The sequence below is a fragment of the Muscardinus avellanarius genome, assembly GCF_963383645.1.
Source record: "Muscardinus avellanarius genome assembly, chromosome: 8".
Taxonomy (NCBI): Eukaryota; Metazoa; Chordata; class Mammalia; order Rodentia; family Gliridae; genus Muscardinus; species Muscardinus avellanarius.
Window position 1 is genome coordinate 11,698,322 of NC_137794.1, and position 13,746 is coordinate 11,712,067.

The window sequence follows — 13,746 nt, forward strand, 5'->3', positions numbered from 1 at the left end:
CTGAGAATAGGCTGACTTAACATTGAGAAATCGAACCAGAATAAATATGTAGCTCTTAGTTCCATGAGCTGTTCTTTACCCCTGATGAAAAAGAGATTATCATATGGAATGGGACTGTCTAAAAGGCTGATATCATTTTTGGCAGTCAGTAGACACGTAACATCTATGTTGAGAAAGGTGACCATCTTGCTGCTTGAGGACTGGATCTTGTCTAGGATTCTAGATTTTAGGGACATGCAGGAACTGGAATTCATTCATAAGAGTACTAGTAATTGGGAGGGTGCGAGCTCAGAAGACAGCCAGGGAGGGTGGAGTTAGTGGACTTCAGGTGTAATCCAAACAAGAGATGCTGTTTTTAGATACTCAAGAACCATGGTAGAAAGGAGGGGGAAGCAAAAATGAGCACTGGGACTCTCAGAGCCAGCCTGACAGGGGTGAGTAATTAATAGTAAACACTGAGGGCCCATCACATAAGCATTTTACACTTTTGTTCCTTTGAACCCTTAGCTGAATATGGTGCCAGTTGTGGACTGGATAGTTTAAGAGCTGTAGAAAACTTGGAGCTGAGTTTCATGAAGATTAAAGTACTGGAAAATAGGATCCATTAGAAAAGGCCAAAGGAATGTCTATTCTTTAGCTTGGAGAAGAGAATTACAAGAGGCAGTTTAATCAGAAATGTACGAAACATCTTTCTAGAGAAAATGGTTTTGTCCTGACCTCTTACTTCACCTCCTCTGGGATCCTTACCAAAAAGGCCTTGTATCATTCTCTGCCACCATCATTGAACACACATTCTCTCTCTCCTCTTCCTTCATCAGTGAAGCTTCCCTTATGAAAGTCTCACTGATAAACTAAAAGATGGAACGTTCTCCTTGAATGAATTATCCTGTTTGAGCAGCTTATCTTCCTTTTCTGCAATAAAGTATTATTCAAAACTTACGTCTTCGGGGTTAAATCAGAGATGAGTATATGTTTGTATGCACAAGTTTTTTTACCCCAATAAGTTGTATGAATATAATACACCATTAAAAAAAATTGAAAAAAAGAAACAACGAAAAGGACAGGAAGTTAAATTAGTAGCATGCTTAATAGTTAATATACTAGAACCAAGAAGGGATGTTCCAGGGATGCAAGGAGACTATTTATTCTAAATTAAAAAGAAGTTTCTGGAAGATGGCCATGGAGCAAAGCAGGGCTTACGAGTCCCGCTAACAACCAATCTCTATTACCACAAAATCCACGCCTTTCATAGCCAGAAAACACCATCAGCAGAGAAACAAAAAATGTAATTACAAGGGACAAAGAAAAAGAGGGCTGGAAAAACGAGACACCAGAAAGAAACCAGACGACAGTGCTGCGGCCGGAGCCGCGGCGCGGAGTGGTGGGCGCCATCTTTTCTTGCGGCACCAGGCCCCAGAGAAGAGGGGACTCAGAACAGAGCTCAGAGCCACAGAGGAGATACGCCGGCCTCACGCCCGAGGACACGGCAGCAGCGCCTTACTGCCGGCGGCAGTGGCAAACTCGCCGGTCGGCTACGGCTACACACCAACACACTCAACAGCCCACCAGGCTCCAGAGAGGAGCGGCGGACAGTGAGCCAAGGTGAGCCGCTGTGGAACAGCCGGGCGGGATTTGGCAGATTTCTCTGCTCAGGGAGCATCTAAAGCTCCCAGAGGCCGGGCTCAACACACCCTGTAGGGCCTCAGAGCGGAGATCAAAAACAGAGAAGAAATACACCAGCCTCACGGCCGAGGGCATGGCAACAGTGCCATATTACGACCGGTGGCAGCAGCAGCGAATTCACCGAGTCCACTACAGCTCCATCAGCGCACTCAACAACAGTGAGTCAAATTGCGGCCCCAGAGGATAAATCCCAGTACTGCACTCCCAGGGACTTGACCCAGTGGGGGAGTGGCGGTGGCAGAGATATCACAAAATAGGAGAATGCCCATCCTGGCACCCCCCATGGTCTAAAGCAGCCTCGATTGACTCCCAGGGTCTGAGACTCTGCGATACAACCCAGTAAAAGAGTAGTGGGGACCGAGATACCACAAACTTGAGATCCAGAGCACCTTAAGTGAAGTTGTAGTGACACAATGGAAGAACCCAGAGAAGGCACAAACTTCCGAAATCATGGGAAAGAGGAATAACAATGGAGCAATGAATGCCCACAACCCCACAACATCAGAACCCGATAAAACAGAAATTCAGAGATTTCTAGAAGATCAAATCAGGAAAATAACTGTAGAAATAATAGAAGTGTTTCAAAAAGAATTCAGAGAGAGCCAAAAAGAGATAAAGGATGCAATTAATGAAGTAAAGGCCTCAATTCAAAGTACAAACAATCGATTAGACCACATGGAGAATAGAATCTCACTCTTAGAAGATGATCATTCAAAAAATGAACTCATAGTTTCTAATTTAGAAAAAAAATCCGACAGCAGGAATCTGACATTGAAGAAATATGGGCCCATTTTAAGAGAGCTAACCTAAGAATAGGAATAGAGGAGGGAAAAGAAGGTGAAACCAAAGGGATCAACAATCTCTTCAAGGAAGTAATAGCAGAAAATTTTCCAAACATAGAGCAAGAGGTTGATACACAGGTCCAGGAAACTTATAGAACTCCCTTTAGACAGGATCAGAGAAGAGGATCCCCACGCCACATAATTGTCAAAATGACCAATGTGGAAGCCAAGCAGAGAATCTTAAAGGCAACAAAAACAAAGGGCCAAGTGACATTCAGAGGCAAACCAATTAGAATCACTCCAGACTTCCCAAACCAAGTCATGAGAGCCAGAAGGGCTTGGAGTAACATATTCCAAACTCTGAAAGAAAACAACTTCCAGCCAAAAATTTCCTACCCAGCAAAACTTTCTATCAAATTAGATGGGGAAATAAGAAGCTTCCATGACAAACAGAAACTGAAGGAATTTATGTCTTCTAAACCAGTGCTAGAGAAAATACTCAAGGAGATTAACTACAAAGAAGAAATAGGTAACACACACCAGAACCAGAGAAACAAGATTTTCCATCCAACAAACAACTAAGATTGGTTATCTGTGGAGATTCATTATTTATGTTAGTCTTTTACCTATCTCTAAATTGTATTGTTTGCCTTTATTGTTGTTAATTTTTAGGATTTCTAGTTGGAATATTAATCTACCTTCAGATATAGCATTTGGAAATATTTTATCCCATTCTATCAGTAACTTTTAAATCTATTTACATTGTCTTTGGATATACAATATTTTTTTTATTTTTTAAGGAGTTTATTTACCCTTCTGTTGCCTGTGCCATTGAAATGATATCCAAGAAATCACTGCCAATTTCAATGTTGTGAGGTTTTATGACCCAGATTTTCTTCTAAAAGTTTATAGTCTTCAGATTTATATTTAGGTATTTTATCTATTTTGAGTTAATATTTGTATATGGTGTTAGGTAAGGGCCCAATTTTATTCTTTTTCATGTAATTATTATTTTTCAATATTTAGTTAAAAGATTATTATTTCCTCCACCAAATATTCATGGAAACCTTGTCAAAAATAACTTGACAATACATGGAAGAATTTATCTCTAGGCTTTTATTTAACTCCATTGGTTTATATGTCTGCCTTTAGAACACTACTATACTGTTTCAATTATTGTAGCTTTATATGGTTTGAAATCAGAAAATATACATCTTCTAGCTTTGTTCTTTTTCGAGATCATTTTGGGTATCTAGAGTCCATATTCCATATTAGGATATATTTTTTCTGAAAAAATAGATAAATATATGATAGTTTCACCTAAAAAAGAAAAAAAGAAAAAAAATATTCTCTGGTAAGAAAGAAAGCAAAAAGAAATATTGAAATGTTATCTTTAAGTCATCAAAAGTTTGGTATCAGACAAATGAAACTGTTATGTGAGATTATCATCGTTAATATTCGATAAATTGCTATAATACTAGATGTCAACCACTAAGCCAAGCATGGGAAGGAGGGATGGGGAGGGAACGGGGTGGGGATCGGGTAGGGGCTGACTGGGTGATGTGTGCATGTATGTCTACAAAAGTATTTTTTTTATCCCATTAAGATGTATGAATACAGTGCACCAATTAAAAAAAAAAAGAAAATTTAAAAAAAGGAAAAAACCCTTACGTCTTCATAAGGCATTCCCATACAAAGCTTAGCTGACTAATTGATTCATTTTTGTCCAATCGTATATGAATCTTCAGTCTTTATCTCATGCATTATTTAGGTTGATTGCTTATATTTTAACTCCCATAGGTGATTATATATATATATATATATATATATATATATTTTTATATATATATATATATATATATATATATAGTGTGCATACACATTATATGCTTGCACACACATAATTTGTGTATTAAGTTCTTCAAGGAATTCTTCAGTGACATATATGGCATTTGTGATTTTAACAATAAGTTCATGCTTACGTCTTCTTTTGGCTTCAACCTGTAGGAGCACAGGGCTGTTTCTGTCAGAGTTCTCAATAGTCATGACTTGTTGGATTCAATAAATATTCATTTATTTGCTTATTTATTCATTTTTATTCACTCATTCATAGACACTTGAGTGTTTACCATGTTTTTCGCACTCTACTATACTGAAGAGAATCTCTCATAGGTTCCCAAACTGATTGGGTTCCCTGCCCCTTTTTCAGAAAAAAAAATTCAGCGCCCCCCCCCCCTGAAAATCTGCCAACTTTAAATGAATAAACAGAAAGACACAGTGACAAATTTGCATTCTTTTATATATCTATATTTAGCTTCGGCACTTCTCAAGGTGTGGTATTGCCCACATTGGGAACCTATGAATAGATCAGTGAACAAAACACACACACAAACACACACACACACACACACACACACACACACACACACACACGAGACATGACAGTTTGAAGTTCACATTCTGTATGGGAGAGATGGATAATAAATACACAATGTAATCTCAGTATTTGGGAATCAGAGACAGAAGGATTGTAGGCTGGAGGCAAGCCTCAGCATCTTAGCAAGGTCTGTCTCAAGATAAAATGGCTTTGGATGCAGCTCAGTGAGAGGTCACTTGCCTGGCATGTGCAGAGGCCCTGGCCTTTCCCCCCAGCATAAAGCTTCTCATTGTCAAATACAAATTTTTATATTAGTCCATGAAGTACTTTTTTATTTTTGTGCTACTTTATCTTTTGCAATCAATTAAACTATGTTTTCCTCCAGAGCCATCTCTTCATCAGTCTCTTCAGCCATGCTGCTCCACAAACCAGAATCCTGCCCATCAACCCACAACTCCACATTCCTCACCACTAGGGCCTGTCTGTCCTCAGTGAAACTAATCTCCAACCAGCAGACTTGGGTTGAACCGGCCATGCTCTCTCCCCTCCACATCCTCTCATCCATCCCATGCTTTCCTGTGTCCCTTTCCATCTTCCCTCTACCGTGTAGCCCGTGCTCAAATCTGATTGTGTGACCCCTGCTTTAAATGACCTTAATGGCTTAGATAAAGATCATAGTTCTTTGCAAAACCCAAAAGCTATACATGGAAACTCCAGTGTACCATTCCAGATCTCTCTCTTTCTCTCTTCCCTCTCTCCCTCCCTCTCTCTCCCTCTCTTTCTCTTCTCTTTTTTCTCTTCATCATTTCCTCCCTCTCTTCCTCCCCCCTCCCCCTTGGCTCTGTGAATCTGGTTCATCCTATTCTGCTGCTTGGTATATGTGTTGCTTTTACTGTTCCGCTGAGCTCATCTCTCTCTCCTCTCTCCTCTCTCCTCTCTCCTCTCTCCTCTCTCCTCTCTCCTCTCTCCTCTCTCCTCTCTCCTCTCTTCTCTCTTCTCTCTCTCTCTCTCTCTCTCTCTCTCTCTCTCTCTCTCTCTCTCTCTCTTTTCCTCTCTCCCTCCCTTGGTCCCCCCTCTCTATCCCTCTCCCTCTCTTTCTCTTCTCTTTTTTCTCTTCATCATTTCCTCCCTCTCTTCCTCCCCCTTCCCCCTTGGCTCTGTGAATCTGGTTCATCCTATTCTGCTGATTGGTATATGTGTTGCCTTTACTGTTCCGCTGAGCTCCTTTCTTAGGAAAGCTCCCCTGACTGCCTACTTTTTACCTCCCATCAGGTTTTCTTAAAACTTAGCTCAGATATAATTTTACTTAAATTAATACAATCTACTTGTCAAGTAATTTGAGTTATTGGTTAAATTTATATACATTGTTTGACTAATAGGTAGCAAAGAAATTTGTTCCTATATTAGTTATACATGAAAAGATAAATTTATGATCTTTGGATTTTAATTACATAGAGTTATAAAGTCTGCCATTGACTAGAAGAATCACAGCAGACAATAAACATACATACTTCATTTTGGTTATCTAGTTAACTGGTTCTGTATCAAAGAATATCTTTTGAAATTGTGGAAATTTGAGGGAAATGTATGTAATAGAATAAATTTTAAATCTTATTCTTCTATTTTTAAAAAAGTGACATTCAAAATTATTTCTCTGAATTCTCATTTTAAGTTTAGAATGTTAAAAGAAAACAATTTGTCCGTCCTCCTCACCACTTTGAAAATGTATATTAGTAGGGCAGAATTTTGTAGGGCAGAATATTTTATGGCATAATTAGAATTAGGTTCAGGAGAGATGGTGGCCCTTGCACAGCTGAGGATTTTTTCCTTAATGTTCATTTCAAGCTATATATCTTTCCTGGAGCATTATAACTGTGAATCATGGAAGAAAATTAAATTGATTCTGTATTCTTAAACCCTACAATTTGGCAGTGAGAATTTTTTTTCCCTAAAGAATGACTCATTTATAAAGAAACTTTTGGTGAACATGGAAAAGATGTAAGTACTGTATGAAATCTTGCAGATGAGGGATGGGGTGGAAAATTGGATCTGCTAATAATTAAAAAATGGCACAATTCATATTGAATAGTTTTAATGAGTCAAAGATTATATCAAAGATGTAGTTCTGCAATGAAACAAGAAACTCACGGTTTTGGGAAATAAAAACTCACCAAACTATATGAAAATCTTATCGTTTTCCTGTTTTAGGGCATTTTTCTTGTTGTAGTTACCCTATTATGAGTCAACCAATGTTATTTCTTGCGCCTCTTGGAAATTGTTGTGTTCTAATATTTCTCCCTGTCAACCTTTATTTTCCTGATTTTGCATCCAAACTTTGTTTCTCTGAATTGTATCCAATTTCTTTTGGTGTTTCGCCCTGGGATCCCCCAGGTTGGATGTGGTTATGGTTTCTTTTATTTTGTTACTATGCATTTCTCCTCTTGCTTCTTAAAATAACCTTTGAATTTCTTTTTGCAACAAAGCTTTTAGACAAACTTCTCCTTGTAAGTTTAAAAAAAAGATATAGACCACTACATTCTTATACTGTGGGAAGCACTTATTCTTCTATTGTAGTTCTTTAGCCATTATAAAATACACTACCATTATAAACTATAAAACAAACAGCCATTGTATGTTCAGCATTAGGTCTGTTGGACATTTAAATTGTAGCGAGGGTAAATGGGCCTGCCATTCCCAATGCAGTATGGTGGCTTTTCAACCTATGCAGTACCGCTCTGCTGAAGTGTTCCTGTGGTTTTGTACGGTAATCAATGAGTTTAAAGAAAAGAAACTCCCATATAATGAGTTCCTGATATCTTCTGGGCATCTTCATCTGTGACTCCATTTATTTATTTATTTTTCTTTTCAAAAGTACAGTGGGTATTATTATCCCATGTTGTGGTACAAAATTGAGCCTTTGCTAGGCAAAGAGACTCTGCCAAAATCCCAAAGAAAGTGTAGAAGGAGCAAGCATTCAGCCCCGGGTATTTCCAGTTCCACAATTAATTGTCTTTCCACTTCAGTGTTGCCTCCCAGGCTTGAGGAGTGGATGACTCTGCCTGAGGTCACACCATGAGTCAGAGGTGAGCTGGGAACACAGTTTAGGGCATCTCTGTGTTGTTTAATCCATTCAAGCAGAACATGCCCTCTGTTGCATCCACAAAGAGGAAAAGCACAGCAGCTTTTGTTTCTCAGTATTTCTTCTTTAAGAAAGTAATAAGGCAGATATGACATTTGGTCTAACTTTTGAAAAAAAAAAGTGAAGGAGTAATAGTTAATTAAATGTGAACTTTGCAGATGACCAGCCATTTTGACCAATAGCCAATCTCTGTGGTAATTTTCTTTTGAGGAATTTTATGAACATTCCTTTCCCCTGGGCACTTAGAACTCTAAACAGTTTTAAAAACATTCAGGAACAAGCAGATTTCTTTAAATCTGATGAATCATTCTAAGATGATCAGATTTTGATCCACCATGAAACGATTTCTGATAGGAGTTGCACCAGGTCTGCTGAAATACATGTGACTTTGGACACATTACTTTCTGAGCCTTTATGTCTTCATCTGAAAATGGGGATAATTTAGAACCTCCATTAAGAGTAGTAATGAAGAATATGTGGATTAATAGATATGAAGTGCTCAGTGTGGAACAGGTAAATGCTATATTCTTCATGACTGTTATTACGTTTCCTAATGACAACAACCTGTTGTGAATCATGTGGGTTATCTAGAGTGCAGAGAGGGTTTTGGGGAAACTAAAGGTCATTCTTAGAGTTGGTGGCATTTGCACTAAGTAATCTAGCTCTGTTCATTGATGGTAGTGATAGTTGAGATTTATTTCTAGGCCTGTCTTATTCCAAAATGGTTGAAGGAAGGAAATTCCAGATCAGAAGAGTGGTAGAGAAGTCTGAACAAGTTCTATGTATATTTACTTTATTCTTTTTTTAACTGATCTTGAAAATGTAAGCCAAAAGTTTCAGTTTTCTACTATAAGCTGTACAAATGTAACATGATTTACCGGGCGGGGATTACGCATGCTGATGTACAGTATCGATGATTAAATGATGAATTCTTCCAATGTTTGATCAACAGAAATCTACCTAATAATTTGTTTATTGTAAGAACAGAGATGAGTTAGACCTGGCCCCTCCTCTGAGGGCAGAGGGCACGTAATCCACTGCACAGAGACGGTGCCTGTCCAGAGAAGAGATGGTGGGTTTGGAAATTACGGGTTGCTTTCCATGTAAAAGTTGATGGTTAGACTAACTAGTGTCTGGTAAACTGAAATATTTGAGGATTGGGCAGAGGGACTCTTCTCCTCAGTTGCTTCCAGAATGATGATGACTACAGAATTTCTATCACCAACCCGCACCCTTCCTTCACACTCCAGTTCTTCACAAGGTATATTCCAAGGTTTTCTCCGTGATTTGTCACATTGGGCATTTTCCTCAAGTCCCTTTGCCCAATCCTCAAATATTATTACATGAGCTAAGACAGAGCGTTCAGAGACAACCTTTGCTCTTACCATTATGTCATCGAAGAATACCAGAAGGAGCAATTGAAAATGTGAGTAGAAAAGCAGAGAATTATGATGTCTCGAAAATTACAGTTAGAATGTACTGACAAGTGAGTAGATGAATATGACGGCCAGTGTAGACACGATGGCATGGATAGCCACAGGGAAAGGAAGCTTTGGCCTTAAAATTGAAGATGTAAACTGGGCCTGGTGGAGGAGCACCCCTATAATCCCAGTACTTGGGAGGCTGAGACAGGAAGTTATCAGGTTTGAGACCAGCCTCAGCAAATTAGAAAGACCCTTTTTTTTTTTTTTTTTTTGGTGGTACTAGGGTTCCTGGAAACCCTTCTACATCCGGGCTGCACTCCCAGTACCGATTTTTATACTTTTTTATTTGGAAACAGGGTCTCTTATAAGCCAGCGCAGCTGGCTTTGAACCTACGCAATCCTCCTGTCTCCGCCTCCCAAGCGTGGGGATTACAAGCGTGTGCCACCACGCCCGGCTAGCAAGACCCTTTTAAAAAAATAAATAAAGGACTGGGGCCAAGAGTGTATCTTGGAGGGAGAATGTCCCTGGATTAAATCCCCAGTAACAAACACACACACCAAAAAGAAAAAAAGAAAGAAAAGGAAAAAAAGAGTATTGATACTTTGGACCACAGGCACCTATACTCAAACAGTGAGATGAAGATGAAGAAAGAAAGAAGATGATTAGAGAGAGGTAAACAGGTGGGCAAGAGTTAGAAGGTCCAGGTTAACCTGATGTCAGCTCCAGGAGACCTGGACAAATGTTAGGAACTGCAATTTTGTGAAGTGAAACTTAAGTTGCTGTGTGCTGAGTAAAGAGTGAATAGTTGTCTTTGGCTAGGAGCCCTGTGCTTTTTTTTTTTTTTTTTTTTTTTTTTTTTTTTTTTTTTTCTATCAAGGAACCAGCTTCTGGGAGTTGTATAAGAATTTTCTGGAGGGACATGTAAAAGACACTTAGAGCTAAAAGCATTCCCCTGCTCTCCACAACCTTAGTGGATAGCTTCACCTTAGGGACTGATGTGGGACATGGCACAGATACATTCTTGTGTTTAGCATCAGTAGTTTGCTAAACTGAGCAATTAGAGGTTGCTATAGACTTAATCTAAAGAATGGCATTTATCGAGGTCTACCTAATTCCAGGAATTGACTCAGATGCTCATTAATCAGGAAGTTTTAAAATGGATTACATTTATTTAATCCGATATTATTTGGCATTTTTCTTTTAAATGTGTTAACTATGTTTCTTATCTGCAGAATATTTTTAGAAGTTCTATATTTGTGGAACATTGAGTGCATTTTCATCCTCAAGACTTCCAAAGCCTCTGTGAATATTTTTATTCATCTAGAGATATTAAACCTTTTTTGTCCATTTTTATATGATTTCATTAAAATCAGAGGGCATGCATTCCTTATTAAGCATTTGATGCCTTTGCTTTTTTTTTTTTTTTTTTTTAATCAGTCACTGAGTGAAGTTTTGAGTTTAGGAGACTTGAAATAAGAGTGTATCTTGAAATGGAGAGTTGCTCTTTGCAAATATGGTGACATATTAATTAATGTTTCTTTTTCTTTAGGGCTATCAGGGGATATCAGGATCACCAGGAGTTCCAGGACCTCCAGGAATACAAGTATATGATTCATTCATAGACATTTTAGAAGTTTCATTTCTAGTGATCCAAAAGACCTAATTAATGGAATTTAATTTTGTGTTTACTTTAGGGGTCTCGAGGACTAACAGGTTACAAAGGAGAACCAGGGAGAGATGGTCAAAAGGTGAATACATACAAATAAAAATGGGCTCGGTGGTTTAACTCACTCAAAGAAGACAAAGGATACTGGTTTTGATCACTCACATTCCCTTGCTGAATTGTAGGATTTATGAACTTAGAAAATTGTCAGTGGCCAACAAATGTCACAGAAAGCTGTTATCAGCAGGTGGAAGTCACTATCTCTAGAAGATTGCAGTCAGAGGGAGCAGGCATAGGCATCGTTCAGATGCCATGTTCCCTCCTCAAGGATGAGTTTCCTCAGTCGGGAGTGAACTAGCCAACAGGATGTTTCGCTGTATTAGCCAGATGGCCCAATACCTGAAGGTCCCTCTTGAGAACAGGTGTTTATCTGACATGTGGCCTATTGTATTAGCCTTACTGGACTTCTGCAGAGCTTCAACAAACACAAACAACATTTATATTACTGAGTCTTTTTTTTACAACTCTGATATTGTCATGCTGTCTATTGAAGACATGGTATTTAAATGTGTTGGTACTAATCCATGCCTGCTGGACCCGGTTGCTTGCCTATGTCCAAGTTCCCATTTGTATTTGTTTTGAATCATTTTCATGTTGATTTTTTAGATTAATTTCTAGAGCATAATCTCATTTCTAATTTTTATGAAAACTTTCTGCCATTTGCTTCTGATTAAATCCTATAAAAATCTACCATCCTTATAAAATTCTTACTGTTTTTTTTTTAAATCTTACCTTTTTAGAATAATGTACACAGCATTAATATCTGAGGACTACTGATCTAAATTTTTCTATTTTGTGTTTTATGGCTGCTTATGCTAATTATGCAAAATCATAGGCCTTTAAAGTACATTTCTGGAGTCTGGCAGATTGGCTAATTTCGGGCTCTTTGCTTTTGGACAAGTTACTTAATCTCTACAAATCTTACTTTATTCATTTATCTATTTTCTTTTTACTTTAATTAATTTTTTTATTGGTGCACTGTATTTATACATCATAATGGGGTAAAAAAATTGTGTGGGCATAAATGCACACATCACCCAGCCAGCCCCCACCCAGTCCCCACCTCACTCCCTCCCTGTCCCTCCCTCCCATGCTTGGTTTAGTGGTTGACTTCGATATGAATAAGTACATCATGTGCTTTAAAGTGTTTCCCTCTCCCTACCTCCCATCCCCACAGTTAGGTTGCCTTATTTGCTCCTCTATAAGATTTCCTTTTTCATCTTGAGTTCCTCCTATGACCCCATTCACCCTGGCTTTCACAATATTTGGGAAAGCATCCGACTACTTACTTTTTGCGACTGACTAATCTTGATTAGCATAATGTCCTCAAGATCCATCCATTTCCCTGAAAATACTGCAATTGTATTTTTCTTTATAGCTGAGTAAAATACCATTGTATACATATCCCACAGTTTTGTAATCCATTAATCTGTTGATGGACATCTTGGCTGGTTCCACAGTTTGGCTATGGTGAATTGTGCAGCTATGAACATAGATACACATGCATCAGTTTGGTTCACAAAATAAGAATTTCTGTAAAGCTTTGTTGTGAGGATTAAATGAAATAGTATATGAAAACTACCAAGTGTGGTTCTCCCACTCAGGGCTCTTCTTCTGTAAGTGGTTACTTAGTTCTCTTTTGTTTTCTAGAGGAGCTCACTTGTAGCTGGGGTTAGCACAGGTTGGCCTGGTGCATGGCCTGGACAAGTATGGTTTAGAGCCTTCACCAGGTCAAAGAGAAAGCTTAGTGACAAGAACAGAACCAGAGAAAAGATGGGATAGGCAGGGGCAGATTTCTAATATGGAAAGGATAGAGAAGGTAAAGCAAAAGCAATAGTCAACATAATTCCCACAGCAAAAATGGAATTCCTCTTGTCTACTGAGTGGCCCTGGGCATCAGAATCTCTTTATCTCTGCTAGTTTTAAATGATGGATGAATCTTCATAGACAGTGGTGGGCAGGTGAGAGCACAGGAACAGGAGATGTCTTACATATTCACGCTCTGGGGTGTCATATGACAGCTCAACCTCTTCCCAGTGAACGAGGGATTCCGCTGGGTGGGTTGAGGATACTGCTGAGGAACCCGAGTTCTCTTATGTTCTAGGTGTTGGGATAATTTCTATTTCTTTACATTCTCACACATAATCTCATTTGGGGAGGGGATTTGTAAAAAGAAAGTATCATGTATCTGTGAATGTATCTATGAATGAATGATTAAGTAAAAATAATTATTTTTCTCATTAGTTGAGTTTTAAAGACCAAGTATAAAAAGTGGCCTTTTTATTTGTATTTCTTAAAAGAACTGGTGTAAATTTTTGTGCCTTATTTTAAAATAAAGAAGTTTTGGATCTGCCTTAACAACTTAGTGAAACTTTCAGCAACCTAGCAAGACACTGTTTTAAAAATAAAAAGATATAAAAAGGGTTGGGGGAATAGCTCAGAGGTAGACTGTCCTTGGTTTCAATTCCAAGTACCACAATAAAAAAATAAATGCAACTAAATACACACATACAAATAAATACAAATAAATAAATACAAACAAATATGAATAAACATGAATAAATGGGTACCAGCCTCTCTCACTTTTGAGGTAGCCCACATTCTCTCTTGAATGTAT

At 38.4% G+C, this 13,746-nt stretch overlaps 1 protein-coding gene across 2 annotated transcripts in view; it reads left to right on the forward strand.

Annotated features, from left to right (window-relative positions):
• Positions 1-13,746, forward strand: part of COL21A1 (collagen type XXI alpha 1 chain) — a gene marked incomplete at both ends in the record, with an annotated part of 106,342 nt that overhangs the window by 43,641 nt on the left and 48,955 nt on the right. For both annotated transcript variants that reach the window (XM_080699801.1, XM_080699802.1), the window contains 2 exons: positions 10,956-11,009; positions 11,101-11,154. In XM_080699801.1, coding sequence (XP_080555927.1) covers positions 10,956-11,009; positions 11,101-11,154 — 108 coding nt within the window. The remainder of the gene's footprint in view (positions 1-10,955; positions 11,010-11,100; positions 11,155-13,746) is intronic.